At 41.4% G+C, this 18,597-nt stretch overlaps 1 protein-coding gene across 4 annotated transcripts in view; it reads right to left on the bottom strand.

The window, feature by feature from the left end:
* The window catches only part of CTNNA3 (catenin alpha 3), a 1,390,227-nt gene that overhangs the window by 1,316,402 nt on the left and 55,228 nt on the right, over nt 1–18,597 (bottom strand). For all 4 annotated transcript variants that reach the window (XM_084751942.1, XM_084751940.1, XM_084751941.1 and 1 more), the window contains exon 2: nt 17,758–17,861. In XM_084751942.1, coding sequence (XP_084608068.1) covers nt 17,758–17,856 — 99 coding nt within the window. In that variant the 5' untranslated portion in view covers nt 17,857–17,861. The remainder of the gene's footprint in view (nt 1–17,757; nt 17,862–18,597) is intronic.

Below are 18,597 nucleotides of genomic sequence, written 5' to 3'. Positions count from 1 at the left end.
GGTGGTTAAAGGCAAAGGCTTCCACTGATAGTGGCAAGCTGATGGACCAGAATTAAACTGCTGGCAGCAGGCCAGCACTGATGCTTCCTGGTGGGAGCTTGTAGCTATTATAGTATGCAGGGCCTAGGGGTATTGGCTCCTAGCAGGGGTGGGGCATCAGGGGGTGTTTCCACTGATGGTGGCAAGTGACTAAAAAGGAAAGGAGAGAAAAAGACTACACACACACACACACACACACACACACACACACACACACACACACTTACACTTGATGATGTAAGACAGACTCCAACAGGTAGGTTCCAAAAGCTTCTTCTTAACTTCACACATACATATACATCCATGCATACAAACACACACATTTATACAGTGGGTGAATGGAAACAGATTCCAACCTTATACACTTACATATACACATATATACATACCTATATTTGGTAGACAGAACAAACTCTGAAGAGCAAGTCCCAACAACTTTATTCTTTTTCCCACAGTTTATATATCCCAGCAAAATCTCTCAAGCAGTACAAAAGTCACAATGTGGTTATATTCTATTTTTCTTTAAGTGAACAATTACAATGAATATATGTAAGAAAAATATGTTCCCCAATATCCTCACATGATCAAATGTTTTACATATTATGGGTGAAAAGCAAATATGAAAAAACAAATTATTCCCAAGAAACCATCTACATTTGTAGATAAAAAATTTGTTATATATTAACAGTGTGTGAGCGAGCAAGGTAATGTCTCAGCTAGCTTTTTTCTTTACTGGCAGGCTGCAGTTTGCGGTTACAAAGAGAGAATCAATTATCTTAAAAGGTAATCTTATAAAAAAAAAACTTTTAAAAATCACAAATCTAAACTTTTATATAAAAAGCAATAAGCCATTTCTACTTTAAATCTTTAAGGGGCATATGTACTCATTAATAATTTTTAGAAGCTGGGGGCAAAAAATAAAATAGGTGTAAGGAAATTAAACATCATCTCAGTCACTGGCCCAGCTTGAAAGAGTCACATCAGCCAGTGCTACTCTATAGTTTTCTTAACTTTAAACTGTTGTCTAAGATTTTCTACATCAGAGCTACTAGCAAAAACATCTTTACCTAATCTTGCTAAACAACCTATTTTTCCAAATTCTTTCTAAGGGTGGTGGTCATTGCTAATAGTCTGCATCTCTAAGTTCTTTCCAAGGGTGGTGGCTGAACCACTTATCTGCTCTAGCAGCAATGCCTGAAAAGGATCAAGCATTGTCACTGTGAGTGTGGGTGGTGCTGCCCAGTGATGGTCTGGAAGCCCCCTTAGAGTTGTCATACAGCTCGTATATTATGAGAGATGTGGTGACCACGAGAGCAACAAGCAGAGCTGTACTCCATAACAGCATGAAGTCCTCAGGACACTGTGGTCCTCAGTGTCATGCCTTCCTGAGACACCCATCGTGGTTGTGCTAACTGGTGGGCCACATTCCATGAGTTGCTATAGAACCGTCTTTGCTGTTCCTTCTGCATGGCCCCCCAACAGACAATGGTGAATATACTCAATAATATGGCTGTGATGGTCATTATGTTATGCACACACACATATATCAAATCACCACATTTAAACGAATACATAATTCTATCAGTTAAATGTGTTAAATAGCTGGGCGCAGTGGAGCACGCCTGTCATCCCAGCACTCTGGCGGGCAGAGGCCGGTGGATCTTTGTAAGTTTGAGGCCAGCCTGGTGTACAAAGTGTGTACAGGACAGCCAAGCCTAGCCAGAAAAACTCTGTCTCGTAAAACAACAACAACAACAAAGTTTTAAATAAAAACTAAACATCCTGGGGAAGGGGAGAGGGATAGTATATCTAGTACAAGGTTACCCAGGAAAAATTAACATTATTAAATTTAAAGAGATTATTTGTACAAAAAAAGATACAGGACAAAATTGACAGATGAGAAGCTAGAAAGATGGTTCTGTGGTTACAGAAGTACTTGCTGCTTTTACAGAGGACCCAGAGTTTGAGTACCAGCATCACACCACCAGCAAATCTAGCTCCAAGGGATCCACTACCCTCCATGACCTCTAAGGGCATCTGCACACTTGTGGCATACCCACATGCAGGTGGTGTATATACACATTAATAAAAGTAAATATGTCTAAGTGACAGACTTTTAAAAGCTGAGCATGAAGTCCTTTAACGTGAGCTATTTTAAAATAATAATTCTATGGCTGCAAAATGAACTGAGATTTTTGCAAGGAGACTCCTATGATAATGAAAACTGTGTGTGTTCAGATAACTCTGCTGTGCTGGAACCCTGCATTATGAGAACGCTCTTACACACAGTAGCTATTCCATAAATTATTTATATTTGTAATTTCATATGCCTTGAATATTGCTAAGACTTATAAAAATTTTCAGCTGGGGTACTGCTGTGCCTCTTTTAAGAAATAATAAACATTTTAAAATTGACAACAATCAGGAAAGATAAAGTTAGCATTTCATTAGCATGTGACAGAGCTATCACAAAACAGGCTGTCTCCTTCCCCGATCCCAGCTGCTGCTGTTCAGGAAAAGTATGCACCCAGGTGCAGAATCAACGGTTCCTAACATTAATGTAATCGCCCCTTTTAAACAAGGTTTGGCCTTTTTATTTTTGGGGGGTTTTTTCCTAATCAAATAAAATTCCTTCGGATCATTTCCGCCCTCTGAACTTTCTGGTGGGATCAATTCCATTTAGAAGGATGGTCATTATGGTTTTAGAACATACGTGGGCACACACGGTTGTGACCACCGTCATCTTTTCATGTGAAGTCCTATTGACTGATATCATTGCAAAGTGTTTGACCAAAACATCAACTAATTCCTGCTCAGACAAAAAAAGCTAGTTTCTGATAGGCTGTGATGATGCATTCTGGTGACAACAGCACTGGAATCCCAGCCGAGGCAAGGGAACTGAGGTTAGTCTGGGCTACACAGGGACACTGTCTCAAAAGAAGGAAAGAAAGAAAGAAAGAAAGAAAGAAAGAAAGAAAGAAAGAAAGAAAGAAAGAAAGAGATGTAGCTTCTCCACAACACATTCTCTGTTGACGACCGTATGGCAGCATCCCTTGTGATTATCAAGTTCTAAGTGATTAACTCCAATGTCACATTTTCATGGGGAAAAAATGTAGTGAAATTGACGTAGTTATCATGCAGCCACCTACAAGTAAAGGTCAGTTCCCTACTCCCACTCCTCATAAAGGCATAAGCACTGCACTGGTTGGTTTTTTCATTTGTCAAACTGGCTAAACTAAAGTTATTTGGGAAGAATGAATCTCAATTAAGAAAATGCTTCCAGCCAACCCGGTGGTGGCATCCACCTTTAATCCCAGCACTCCAGCACTTGGGAGGCAGAGACAAGCGGATCACTGTGAGTTCAACGCCAGCCTGGTCTACAAAGTGAGTCCAGGACAGCCAAGGCTACACAGAGAAACCCTGTCTTGAAAAAGAAGACTAGAAGGAAGGGAGGGAGGGGAGGGGAGGGGAGGGGAGGGGAGAAACTCCTGCTTCAGTGTGGCTGATGTGGGATGTCTCAGATCACAGAGAGCCATAGCAGCCCTGGGGAAGTATTCCCTTAGGATGTGTAAGAAAGCAGGCTGGGAAAGCCACGGAGAACAAGGCAGTACACAGCATTTTCCCATGGTCTCTGCTTTAGTTCCTGCCCTGATTTTGATTCATGATCAACTAACTCTAAGCTGTAAGACTAAATAGACCCTTTCCTTTCCTCTCCAAGCTACTTCTAGTCACAGTATTCATCACAGCATTAGAAAGAAAACTAAGATGTGAACAGAATCTTTACTTGTAAGAATTCATTTAATGCTTTACCTATGGCTAGGCATGGCTAACCCCTGTCAACTACCACTATTAGTACTAAGACAGGGGCCCAGAGAATGGAGGCTAGCCTGGGGTACTTAGTGAGTCCAAGTACAAGGGTGTGAATCCCTTTTCTCAAATCCACCTCTTACCAAAATTTGGTGATAAACATGAGAAAGTATTAAGATTTTCATATCTTGCCTACTAACTTGTATTTTTTGGTAACTAATCCTAAGAAAATAACCCGTGTGCATAAAGATGTTGAGCATGGAACTGTTTTATTTTAGACAGGATCGCATGTTTCCCCGGGCTGGCCTTTAACTTGCTGTGTAGTTGAGGATGAATTTGAACTTCTGACCTTCCTGCTTCTACCATTGGAACGCTGAGATTACCTGGGTGTTGCTACTGTGCTGAGTTTATGTGGTTCTCTGGATCAACCCCTGGGATTTTCGAATCCTGGGCAAGCACTCTGTGAATTGAGCTATATCTCTATCATTTATAATAGCCCTCCCCCCCCAAAAAAGAGCTGAAAACTGAAACATCTAAAACTGAGTGGTTACCTTAAATAAAAGCTGTGATAAAGCTGTATGATATGAAAATAAACAGCAATATTGCTGAGTTATTCTTGTAAAGAATGGGGTCTGAATAGATGGCTCAGAGGGTGAGATTATTAGCTGCTCTTCCAGAGGACTTAGGTTCAACTCTCAGCAACCATGTAGAGGCTCACAAGCATCTATAAGCCCAGTCCTAGGGGATTCCCCCTCCTCTGTCCTCCATGGGCACCAGGCATATACATGGTACACAGACACAGACACACAGGCAGACAAAACAATGATAGATAGATAGATAGATAGATAGATAGATAGATAGATAGATAGATAGACAGATAATAGATAAATAGGTAGATATAAATTTTCTAATGGGGAAATTGGGTTTCAGGTGTCATTTAGTGCTTAGAGTGCCTGACTAAAATGATTATGGACTTAGTATTCCATATCCAGCACTACAAAAAAAAAAATTTAAGTAGGCCAGGGCAAACTACCAAAATACCATTTTAAATGGAAAACTAAGATAAAACCTATATATACAGCATTTCCTCCATTTTGTTTATATACCTATATATGTGTATTTGATAGTTTTCTTTGTCAACTTGACACATCTATAATCGCCAGTGAGAAAAATCTCTGATGTCTTTGGGGATTCTCCTGATTATGTTAAGTGGGAAGACCCATCCTGAATGTGAGCAGGTACCATTTCTTTTTTTTTTTTTTTTTTTTTTTTTTTTTTTTTTTTTAATACATTTTTATTAATTTATACATATTACATCTCAGTTGTTAGCCCATCCCATGTATCCTCCCATCCCTCCCTTCCTCCCACTTCCCCCCCCTACTCCCCTCCCCTATGTCTGTGTCTGAGGGGGATCTCCTCCCCCTGAATATGCTCATACGGTATCAAGTCTCTCCTTGGTGACCTATTATCTTTCCTCTGAGTGCCACCAGGCATCTCCATCCAAGGGATATGATCAAATATGGGGCACCAGAGTTTGTGTGAGAGTTAGATCTTCTTCTCCACTCAACAGTGGAGAATGTCCATCGGCTAGTCCGGGTAGGGGTTCAAGGTTTTTACTGCCTATTTTTTCCTTGGCTGTTGCCACAGTTTGCGGAGGACCCCAGGGCCCAGACTCGCCTGTAGTTTTCCAGGACCCACTGGATCCTTCCATTTCCTCTTTCTCCCAGGCTTCTCACACCTAAAGATTCAATAGGATGTCCTCCCCTCTTACCCATTATTCTGGTAGGTACAGTTTTTCATGGGGACGTACACCTTGGGCTAGTGTCTCGATATAAGTGAGTATATACCATTTAGCTCTTTTTGCTTCTGTGTGAACTCACTCATTATGACAATTTCTAGTTCAATCCATTTGTCCACAAATTTTGGAAATTCCTTGTTTTTAATAGCTGAGTAGTATTCCATAGTGTAAATGTACCACAGTTTCTTTATCCATTCTTCTGTTGAGGGACACGTAGGTTGTTTCCAAGTTCTGGCTATTATGAATAAGGCAGCTATGAACATGGTTGAGCATATGTCCCTGTTGTGTGGTAGTACATCCTCTGGGTATATTCCAAGGAGTGGAATAGCTGGGTCTTGAGGAAGCCCTATTCCCATTTTTCTGAGAAAGCACCAGATAGCTTTCCAAAGTGGTTGTACTAGTTTGCATTCCCACCAGCAATGCAGGAGTGTTCCTCTTTCTCCACACCCTCGCCAGCATGAGGTGTCAGTTGAGTTATTGATCTTAGCCATTCTGATGGGTGTAAGATGGAATCTCAGTGTCGTTTTGATTTGCATTTCTCTGATGACTAAGGAGGTCGAGCATTTCTTTAAGTGTTTCTCAGCCATTTGATATTCCTCTGTTGAGAATTCTCTGTTTAGCTCTGCGCCCCATTTCTCTATTGGGTTATTTGGTTTGGTGGTGTTTAATTTCTTAAGTTCTTTATATATTTTGGATATTAGACCTTTGTCAGATGAAGAGTCGGTGATGATCTTTTCCCAGTCTGTAGGCTGTCGCTTTGTTCTCTTGACAGTGTCACCAGCCTTACAGAAGCTTCTCAGCCTCATGAGGTCCCATTTATTAATTGTTGATGTTAAGGCCTGGGCTGTTGGTGTTCTGTTCAGGAAGTTGTCTCCTGTGCCTATGAGTTCCAGACTCTTCCCCACTTTTTCCTCTAACTGGGTTAATGTCTGTGGTTTTAAGTTGAGGTCTTTAATCCACTTGGACTTGAGTTTTGTGCATGGTGACAAATAGGGGTCTAATTGCATTTTTCTACATGTAGACATCCAGTTAGACCAGCACCATTTGTTGAAGATGCTGTCGTTTTTCCATTGAATGGATTTGGCTTCTTTGTCGAAAATCAGGTGAGCAAATGTGTGTGGATTCATCTCTGGGTCTTCAGTTCGATTCCATTGATCCACTAGCCTATTGCTGTGCCAGTACCATGCTGTTTTAATTACTGTTGCTCTATAGTACAGCTTGAGATCAGGTATGGAGATTCCTCCAGCGGATCTTTTATTGTAAAGGATTGTTTTTGCTATTCTGGGCTTTTTGTTTCTCCATATGAAGTTGAGAATTGTTCTTTCAATATCTACAAAATATTTAGTAGGTATTCTGATAGGGATTGCATTGAATCTGTAAATTGCTTTTGGTAAGATGGCCATTTTTACTATGTTGATTCTTCCAATCCACGAACATGGTAGATCCCGCCATCTTCTGATGTCATTTTCAATCTCTTTCTTCAGAGGTTTAAAGTTTTTTTCAAATAAATCCTTCACTTGCTTGGTTAGGGTTATTCCTAGATATTTTATATTGCTTGTGGCTATCGTGAAGGGAGTAATTTTTCTAATTTCTTCCTCTGCCTGTTTGTCATTTGTATATAGGAAAGCTACTGACTTTTTTGAGTTTATTTTGTATCCTGCCAATTTGCTGAAGGTGTTTATCAGCTGTAGGAGTTCTCTGGTGGAATTTTGGGGGTCACTTATATACACTATCATATCATCTGCAAATAGGGATAATTTTACTTCTTCCTTTCCCATTTGGATCCCCTTGATCTCCTTTTGATGTCTTATTGCTCTGGCTAGAACTTCAAGAACTATATTAAAGAGGTATGGGGAAAGTGGGCAGCCTTGTCTGGTCCCTGATTTTAGAGGGATTTCCTTAAGTATCTCTCCATTTAATTTAATGTTGGCTATTGGTTTGCTATATATAGCCTTTATTGTGTTTAGAAAAGTGCCTTGTATTCCCGATCTCTCCAGAACTTTAAACATAAATGGGTGTTGGATTTTGTCAAATGCTTTTTCTGCATCTAAAGAGATGATCATATGGTTTTTCTCTTTCAGTTTGTTTATATGGTGGATTACATTGATGGATTTCCGTATGTTAAACCATCCCTGCATTCCTGGAATGAAGCCTACCTGGTCATGGTGAATGATGTCTTTGATATGCTGTTGTATTCGCTTTGCGAGTATTTTGTTGAGTATTTTTGCATCAATGTTCATAAGAGAAATTGGTCTGAAATTCTCTTTTTTTGTTGGGTCTTTGTGGGGTTTAGGTATCAATGTGACTGTGGCCTCATAAAAGGAGTTTGGTAATATTCCATCCATTTCTATCTTTCGGAATAGCTTGAATAGTATCGGTATTAGCTCCTCTTTGAAGGACTGGTAGAATTCTGCGCTGAAACCATCTGGCCCTGGGCTTTTTTTGGTTGGAAGACTATCAATGGTTGCTTCTATTTCTATAGGCGAAATAGGGCTATTTAATTTGTTTATCTGGTCTTGGTTCAATTTTGGTAAATGGAATCGGTCGAGAAATTTGTCCATTTCCCTTAAATTTTCAAATTTTGTGGCATAAATGTCTTTGAAGTAGGTCCTTACGATTCTTTGTATTTCTTCGGTGTCTGTTGTTATGTCTCCCTTTTCATTTCTGATTTTGTTAATTTGGATAGCTTTTCTTTGTCTTTTAGTTAGATTGGCTAACGGTTTGTCTATCTTGTTAATTTTCTCAAAGAACCAGCTCTTGGTTTTGTTGATTCTTTGGATTGTTGTCTTTGTTTCTAATTTATTGATTTCAGCTCTGAGTTTGATTATTTCCAGGCGTCTACTCCTCTTGGGTGTTTCTGCTTCTTTTTTTTCTAGGGCTTCCAGATGTGTTGTTAGGTTGTTTATGTGGGATGACTCCATTTTCTTTTTAAAGGCACTTAGTGCTATGAATTTTCCTCTTAGCACTGCTTTCAATGTGTCCCACAAATTTGGGTATGTTGTTCCATCATTTTCATTGAATTTCAGGAAGTCTTTTATTTCTTCCCTTATTTCTTCCGTGACCCATGTGTCATTAAGTAGAAAGTTGTTTAGTTTCCACGTGTTGGTATGCTTTTTGTTATTTCTATTGTTGTTGAAGTCCAGCCTTAGACCATGGTGATCTGATAAGATACAAGGTATTATTTCAATCTTCTTGTATCTGTTGAGGTTTGCTTCGTGACCAACTATGTGATCAATTTTAGAGAACGTTCCATGGGGTGCTGAGAAAAAGGTATACTCCTTTGCGTTTGGGTGGAAAGTTCTGTAGATATCTGTTAGATCCATTTGATTCATGACATTGGTTAATGAAGTTATTTCCCGGCTTAGTTTTGAAATCAAAGTCCTATCCTTGAGTGAAAGTGGGGTGTTGAAGTCTCCCACTATTAATGTGTGGGTATCGATGAATGGGGCAAGCTTTGTTAATAACTCTTTTACAAATGTCGGAGCCCTTGTATTCGGAGCATAGATGTTCAAAATCGTGATGTTTTCCTGGTTGACTTTACCTTTGACAAGTATGAAGTGACCATCCTTGTCCCTTTTGACTAATTTTGGTTGAAAGTCTATTTTATTAGATATTAGAATAGCTACCCCAGCTTGTTTCTTGTGACCATTTGCTTGGAATATTTTTCCCCAACCTTTCACTCTGAGGCAATGTCTGTCCTTGTGGTTGAGATGTGTTTCTTGAATGCAGAAGAATGTTGGGTCGTGTTTATGCATCCACTCTGTTAGTCTGTGTCTTTTTATTGGAGAGTTGAGACCATTAATGTTGAGAGATATTAATGACCAGTGATTGGTAAGTCCCTTCATTTTTGGTATTTATAACAATCGAGTTTTTGTGAAGTTGTGATTTTGCAATGGTGTAGTTATTTATTTCTTATGTATTTTTGGTTGTAGTTTGACCGGTTGGGGTGGAGTTTTCCTTCTAGTAACTTCTGTAAAGCCGGATTTGTTGCTAGGTATTGTGTGAATTTGTTTTTGTCATGGAATATCTTGTCTTCACCTCCAATGGTTATTGATAATTTTGCTGGATATAGTAGTCTTGCCTGGTATCTGTGTTCTCTTAGCGTTTGCAGAACCTCTGTCCAGGCCCTTCTGGCTTTCATGGTCTCTGCTGAGAAGTCAGGAGTGATTCTGATAGGTTTGCCTTCATATGTTACTCGTCCTTTTTCTCTTGCCGCTTTTAATATTTTTTCCTTGTTCTGTATATTTTGTGTTGTTATTATTATGTGGCGGGAAGATTTTCTTTTTGGGTCTATTCTATTTGGTGTTCTGTAGGCCTCTTGTATGTTCGTATGCATCTCCTTCTTCAAATTGGGGAAATTTTCTTCTATTATTCGGTTAAAGATATTTTCTGGGCTGTGGAGTCGGTTACCTTCTCTTTCCTCTATCCCTATTATTCTCAAGTTTCTTCTTTTCATGTTGTCTTTTATTTCATGAACGCTTTGTGTCAGGAACTTTTCAGATTTAGCATTATCCTGGATGATTGTTTCCAATTGTGCGATTGTATCTTCAAGTCCTGATATTCGTTCTTCCATTTCTTGCAATCTGTTAGATAAGGCCACCTCTGAGATGTTTGCTTTCTTTTCTGATGCTTCTCGATCGCGTTTTTCTTCCGTGCGTTCTTTTATGATTTCTTCCATTTTTATCTTCAGGTCTTGAACTGTTTTAATAATTTCCTTCATCTGGTTATTTGTGTTTTTCTGAAATTCTTCAAATGCCTCTTTATATGACTCTTTTAAGTCATCAGCCCTCTTGTTTGCTTCCTCCTGCATTTGTTTACAAAATTTATTTGATTCTTCCAATATCATCTTACTTACTAAGGATTTGAGGTGGTTTTCATTTATATCCATTGTTGTTGGGTTCTCCAGGTTGTTTTCATTAGGATTGCTGGGATCTGGAGATGCCATCCTGTTTTGGTTTTTGTTAGCATTCTTTCGTTGTCCCCTTGTCATTTTGGTGAGTCTAATGTTGGGAGGTGGTTTGTAGTGACCTTCCCTGTTTGGGAGTGGATAGTTGATGTCTGCTTATAGGTAGGGTGCCCTTATCTGTGGGGAACAGGGAGTACTTCCCTGGACCAGGCTGGTGATTCAGATTCTACTCCTGTAGATTTTTCTCAACACCTTAGGCTCGAGGCTGAGTCCCGCGAAGTAGGTTTCTGTTTGGGCCTTTTCCCCTTACTGCTGTATCTCAAGTCAGCAGTATTGGGATCTAGAGTAAGGTCAGCACACAAGCTCTCTGGTTGTGTAGGTTGATCCCAGCTGTCTGTCTTTCCTGTTGCTTTGTAGCCAAGACCCCAGGTGGATCAGATCTTCTGGGTTGTAGCTGTCTTAGGAGCGTTCAGCCTTTCCCATGAATTTGGGAGTTCTTGCTGGGTCTGCAGGAGCTGACACAGCTAGGATCTGCCTGTTGGAGATTACAGGATCTGTGCCTGTAACCATACGGTTTCAGGCCACTGGCAGTATCTGAGGAGGTAGCAGTTTCCACGCCCCTGTATGCCAGGCCACTCCCAGCTTGCTATAAATTAGCGGTTATACCCTGCACATATGAGCCTCAGCTCCCTATATTGTGGGATACAGCTAGGGAGAGCCCAGTCAGAGCCAGCAGTTCGTCCCCGTGGCTGGGGACAAAAGCAGGTTAGACCGCTCCCAGACGCTTTAAGGCAGCAGTTATTCCCTGCCAGCAAGGCCCACAGCTCCGGATAAAGTGGGCGGTCCTAACGAGGGCGCGCAAGAATGACCCCTGCTAGGTCTATTGATCAGGTAGAGCCCAGTCAGAGCCAGCAGCTCGTCCCCGTGGCTGGGGACAAAAGCAGGTTAGACCGCTCCCAGACGCTTTAAGGCAGCAGTTATTCCCTGCCAGCAAGGCCCACAGCTCCGGATAAAGTGGGCGGTCCTAACGAGGGCGCGCAAGAATGACCCCTGCTAGGTCTATTGATCAGGTAGAGCCCAGTCAGAGCCAGCAGCTCGTCCCCGTGGCTGGGGACAAAAGCAGGTTAGACCGCTCCCAGACGCTTTAAGGCAGCAGTTATTCCCTGCCAGCAAGGCCCACAGCTCCGGATAAAGTGGGCGGTCCTAACGAGGGCGCGCAAGAATGACCCCTGCTAGGTCTATTGATCAGGTAGAGCCCAGTCAGAGCCAGCAGCTCGTCCCCGTGGCTGGGGACAAAAGCAGGTTAGACCGCTCCCAGACGCTTTAAGGCAGCAGTTATTCCCTGCCAGCAAGGCCCACAGCTCCGGATAAAGTGGGCGGTCCTAACGAGGGCGCGCAAGAATGACCCCTGCTAGGTCTATTGATCAGGTAGAGCCCAGTCAGAGCCAGCAGCTCGTCCCCGTGGCTGGGGACAAAAGCAGGTTAGACCGCTCCCAGACGCTTTAAGGCAGCAGTTATTCCCTGCCAGCAAGGCCCACAGCTCCGGATAAAGTGGGCGGTCCTAACGAGGGCGCGCAAGAATGACCCCTGCTAGGTCTATTGATCAGGTAGAGCCCAGTCAGAGCCAGCAGCTCGTCCCCGTGGCTGGGGACAAAAGCAGGTTAGACCGCTCCCAGACGCTTTAAGGCAGCAGTTATTCCCTGCCAGCAAGGCCCACAGCTCCGGATAAAGTGGGCGGTCCTAACGAGGGCGCGCAAGAATGACCCCTGCTAGGTCTATTGATCAGGTAGAGCCCAGTCAGAGCCAGCAGCTCGTCCCCGTGGCTGGGGACACAGGCAGGTTAGACCGCTCCCAGACGCTTTAAGGCAGCAGTTATTCCCTGCCAGCAAGGCCCACAGCTCCGGATAAAGTGGGCGGTCCTAACGAGGGTGCGCAAGAATGACCCCTGCTAGGTCTATTGATCAGGTAGAGCCCAGTCAGAGCCAGCAGCTCCTCCCCTCGGCTGGCGACAAATCTCCTGTATTTTCCCTTTCTGCTAGAGAAAGGCAGCGTGCGTCGCCTTAGGGCAGCAGTTATTCCGAGCAGGTACCATTTCATGGCTGGGCTCTGGACTGAATGAAAGAGGGAGAAGCAGCTGAGCACTGGCAAGCAAACATCAATCCACTGCTCTCTGTCAAGCTCCTGGAGGCGATTTGAATAAGAGTGGCCCCTTAGTAGGCTCAACTATTTGAATGTTCAGTCACCAGGGAGTGGCACTAAGCATTAGGGTTGTGGCCTTCTTGGGGGAAGTGTGTCACTGGGGATGGCCTTGGAGGTTTCAAATGCCCAAACCAGACCAGTCTCCCTCTCTCCACCCCCCCCTCCTGCCAATCACTGCACCATTCCTGCCATGCTTCCCACCATGATGGTAATGAACTAAAACTCTAAAACTATAAGCCAACCCCAATTAAAGTCTTTCTTCTATAAGAATTGCCTTGTTCATGGTGTCTCTTCACAGCAATAGAACAGTGACTAAGACACTCTGTTTCTGTAATTTCCTTGCCAAGATGAACTGTAACCTTGAAGTATGAGCTGAATAACGTTGCTTCTGTCATAGTGTTTTTTCACAAAAACAGGAAAGAAAAATAACATTTTTCAGTGTATATGTTCATTGTGCATATATTCAATGTATATATATAAATACATATATACACATGTACCCATAAATGTATATGTGCATAATCCAGTGTGCATATATATACATGTGTGTATGTGTGCATATATGTGTATGTATGTGTATACACACACACATATGTGCGCGCATATATATGTATTCAATATACACATGTGTATGTGTTGGCTAGGCTACCTCAACTTCCCAAATAGCAGGTGTGGCACACCTGCACTATTCACTGAATTTATATTCTCTATATTATATAGGCATAAGGTTATTGTGTAATTCAAATGCTGATTTCTGTATCCCCCACATCTGGTTGCAAGCCTTGTTCTGAGAATCTCCTGTCTCAATGTTGTGTAAACACTGCTCCCCAATTGTGCCCTGATATGCCAATAAAGCATCTTACAGCCAATCACTGAGCAGGGGAGAATAGGGATGGACTTCCTGCCAACCAGGAGAAGAGGAGTTAGAGGAGAAAGAAGGAAGGGATTCAGCCACAGGGGAGACCCCAGAGAGACCAGAAAAGTGGAGCTGAAGCAGGAAAGCAATAAAGTGCAAGTAATCTCAGGGATTTACTCTGGAGGAAGCCAGATTAGTTTAGAGGGTTAAGAATAGAGTTAAAGCTGCTCGGTTATTGTGTTGTGAAGCTTATTATTAAACAAATAGAAGAGTCTCAGTTATTTGTGTGATAGCAGGGTTAAAAGAGAAAATGAGAAAGATTTATAAGAATAACTTTAAGAATAGTATACAGCTCTAAGAAAATTACCCATTATTTTGCTGTCTTAGAAGGAAATGCACTAATGTCTGTCTGTTGGTAGTAAATCGAGTGTGATTTAATTTTCTTTGCCCTGTTCCAGAGAGATTCTAATTTTTTTAGTGAATTTTGTCAGAAAAATAAAAATAAAGTCAGATAATAGTGCACTAACAAGACAAAGTCAGGAATACTCTGAGTTTGAATTTAACCTGGGGAAGAAAGATGATTGTAGGTAGATAGACAGATGATAGATAGATAGATAGATAGATAGATAGATAGATAGATAGATAGACAGATGATTGATAGAATGATAAGAAACACAGACAGACAGAATTTTATTTTGTCTCTCAACATGAAACCATTCAGTGGCTGGCTTAAGCAGTATTAAGTTCAGGTGTTAACACCTTTAAGACAGCAATAGTTAATATACAGCTCAGCTATCACCAGTGAGAAATGTTTTGAATTGCCTTCCCAGTAGTAGGTCTCAATTTGTGCTCAGTGAAAACATGTCCTGTGTCTGTCCTATAGCTGCTCTGCTGTGCTTCCTACAAGAAATACAAGAATGCTTGAATAATCAGACATAAGGTCACTGTAGTTTTTCACCAAGTAAACCCTGAGAGTGTACTGTTTTTGGAAGAAGGGGCCTAGATGCATTATGTAAGGTAGATCTAGGGGGAGTTCCCTTACCAGTTTTGCTCTTAAAGGTAAAATATGTAAATCTACATAAATGTATAGATTCCTTCAAACTCTGCACCAAGAAAATCAAATGAGCAGTATGAGTGAGATGGGGACGTGAAATGGTAATGAGGTGAATATGATCAAAATACATCTTCTACATGTATGAAAATTTCAAAGGAATCAATTTGTATACATAATTTATGTTAATAAAAAAAATTTTTAAATACAGAAAATCCAGCCAGCTGTGGCAGCTCACACCTGTAATCCCAGCACTCTGGAGGCAGAGGAAAACAGATCTCTGTGAGTTCAAGGCCAGCCTGGTCTACAAAGTAAGTCCAGGACAGCTAGTGCTACACAGAGAAAGCCTGTCTCAAAAACCAAAAACTGTTATTCATATTTTCAAATGGTTACTTATTTCATAGAAGACTATCACAAAATTATTTTATTTAACTGCTTTTCTCCCATATTTTGGTATTTGAATTATAGTTTACTTTGTGAAAAATGAGACAACATGTATCTTAGGTCAAACCACTGAAATTCTCTAATACTAAAGATGGATGGAATTACACTAAATTGACTCAGTTTTCATGACTATAAGCAAATTTTTTGTTTTGTTTTGTTTTTTGAGACAGGGTTCCTCTGTGTAACAGACCCTTGGCCATCCTGTGTTATAACAATGATTAATTCCAGGCAATATATCTATCTGGTATAAAGGAGATTTATTGGGGGGAAGGAAGAGGAGAGGAATTATGGCCTCCAGAAGGAGGCATAGAGGCAGATGATTGGATACGTAGACAGACAGACAGACGGAGACAGAGCCATGAGGGCAGATGATTGGATACGTAGACAGACAGACAGACGGAGACAGAGCCATGAGGGCAGATGATTGGATGTGTAGACAGGCAGACAGACGGAGACAGAGCCATGAGGGCAGATGATCGGATATGTAGACAGACAGACAGACGGAGACAGAGCCATGAGGGCAGAGAAAGACATAGAGAGAAACGGAACAGAGGGGGAGCAGAGAGATCAAGAGAGGGAGAGAGAAAGGGGTGGGGGGACCATTGTATCTGGCATACACTTGCACATACCTGGCCGGTGGCAGCAGGTGATGATGTAAGAGGTTCCTAGGACCCTGAAGGGCAGACTATGGGGCTGCATGTATACTAACACTCCTGCCTTTTTTTGTTTAATTAAAAAACTAAGGAACTAGGGAGGAGTGGAGAGAGAAAGATAAAGAGAGGGAGGGCAGGGTAGGCAAGCCACGCCCTGCAGCAGATAGGGACTGACCTCGGGATGCTAGGAGGACCTGAAGCTGTTTCTCCTGGGTCTGAAGTGTAACATCCTTTTTGTTGATAAGAAAAAAATGGCTACAGGCAAAGTAATCATCTTCGTCTACTTCCTGTTGACGTTGCGGGGAGTAGCAAAAAGCCAAAAAGTTGGACATGTCCAGGAAGAGCAGGCTGGCCTACTTGCTGTCCAGACTCTGTGAAACCATCTGCAGCTAGGGACATGTACCCAGCTGACACAGTCTTCGAAGTCATAAACACAATCCATAAAGAGACTGGGAAATTTTCAACCTGTTTATGGTGTACAATTATAGAGCATAACAGTTTCCTGTATGATTTAGTTTATAAAAAGTCTATGGCTTATAAAAATCTAAAGCAAAAACATTTTTTGAGTCACTGATTTTTAACCTCTTGAGAATGAAAGTAGACCACAATAACCAAGTTTTAACATTGTAAACAACTGAACGTCTCTAGAATTAATATATCCCAACTTAACAATATTTTTGGAATCATGTCACATAGTTTAAGATTAACTAAGCACAAGCTTTTAACTACTATCCCCGAGTTATGAGTTTTAACCATATCCTATTTTTTGACCCTGGACTTTAAAACATGCCTGGGTCTGAGAAAGGGTGAACAGTAACCCACTTCTAGAGTCAGCACTACAGTAAAGCAGTATAAGACAACTTTAAAATTATACTTGCATTTATTATACCAAATCCATTGGCCAGAAAGCCTAGAGGTAAACCCTAAACACAGGCAGCTGGTGGCAAAAGAAAGAAACAGCATTCATTCATTCATTCATTCATGCATCCAAGAACTAGCAAAGATATAAGTAGCTAGACATACATTTTAAATTAGCCAGTTGTGGAAGCACACACCAGTAGGATTTGTTGAAGGAGGCTGAGGCAGGAGGATCACGAGTTTGAGGCAGCCTATAGACCAGGCTGGCCACAAACTCCCAAAGATCTGCTTGCCTCTGCCTCCCAAGTGCTAGGATTAAAGGTATGCACCACCATGCCTGGCTAAGCAAGATAATTTATAGAACAATGTTTTGCAAATTATATATACCTCTGGAGTCAGGGAGATGGTCCAGCAATAAAATCACTTGCCACACAGCCTGACAACCAAGAGAGAATCAACTCTACAAAGTTGTCCTCTAACCTCGACTCTTATGGTACAACATGGGTGCTCACTTACACTCATCATGTACACACACACACACACACACACACACACACACACACACTAATAATTAATAATAATAATAGTTACTTATATACACCTCTTGACATTATGGTGCACATATGTAATCCCAACACCATGGAGGATGAGGCAAAAGGATTATGGGCTAGAGGCCACTCTGAGCAACATAGATCCTAACTAAAAAAAAAAATTTTTAACGCATGTCATATGTAATATAAATATGCAACATATATGTTATATAGACATATATAACATATAACATGTATTATATAACATTTATTACAGTTACTGCCAAAAACAATCTAAAGGAAAACTTTCAGAATTATATTATTAATGCCAAATATATACTTTTATATTTTAATATCAGCTTATATGGGAATTTAAGACAGGGTCTCCATGTGTAAACTGACTGGCCCTGAACTCTGAGAGATTTATCTTTCTGCCTCTTGCCTCCTGGGTGCTGGAATTAAAGGTATGCACCCATCTAATGCCAGTTTAAATAAAGGATAACTTAGACCGTGTATTTATTTATATACAAAACCAAGCCTTTCCTTGGTTCCTTGCTGTTCCCACGGTTTTAAATTCCAGAAAACACAGTGGTTGCAGCACCCAACGTGCTTGTACCTGGATTATCAGGGGCTCCAGCAGCTTCTCTACGGTGAACGTCCGGATCTGCAGATCCCGAGCGTCCATATTCAGGATGATTGGTGTTTCTGCCGACATGTGGCCTGCGCACAGACAGAAAAACACCATGCTTATCAGTGAAGGGAAATTCTTCCAAAGTACAGGGTTCCTGACAACCATGGAGTAAGTGGGAGTTCTATTTCGCACTTCTTTTCAGTCCTCTGAGGCTCGGGGTGCCAAACCCACCATCAGAGAAACAAGACACTCCCAAGCTGTTCTCTGAGGCCATGCTGCCTGGGCTTGGCTCTGAGGAACGCTAGCAAATTCGTAACTAACTACCAAACTTATCATATGAGTTCATATCTGCTTAGAATATAAATCAGAAGTCGTTGGGGATGTCTTGACACATAACCTGGCGGTAGGCAAGACATTTGGCTCCCGTGAACTCATGATGCTCAGGTAATCTGTATGTGGATGCATCTCTCTGTGTGTATAAGGCTGCTTATTGGAGACTTTTAGTTGTAAAAGGTGGTTGGAACAAGTTTCTTTCTTATATAGAAAAGAAACTAATAAAATTTTGAATGGCTATTTATTAGAGAAAATAAAAAGCCTGTGGGAAAGCATTGATAGTTGGAAAAGATATTGTGCTTTGAATGAGAAATGTCTCCTATAGTCTCAAACAGTTGAACACTCGCCCTCAGTTGGTGGCGCTGTTTGGGAGGCTTAGAAGGTGTCACTTCACTGGAGGAAGAAAGTCACTAGGGGCTGGCTTTGTGAGTTTAAGGCTACACCCTCCTGCCAGTTTGCTCTTTCTGCTTTGTGCTTGCGGTTGAAGAAATG

This window comes from Acomys minous (genome assembly GCF_964271855.1).
Source record: "Acomys minous genome assembly, chromosome: 13".
Taxonomy (NCBI): Eukaryota; Metazoa; Chordata; class Mammalia; order Rodentia; family Muridae; genus Acomys; species Acomys minous.
The sequence above is the reverse complement of the archived record's forward strand: the minus strand, read 5'-3'. Positions and strand labels throughout refer to the sequence as shown.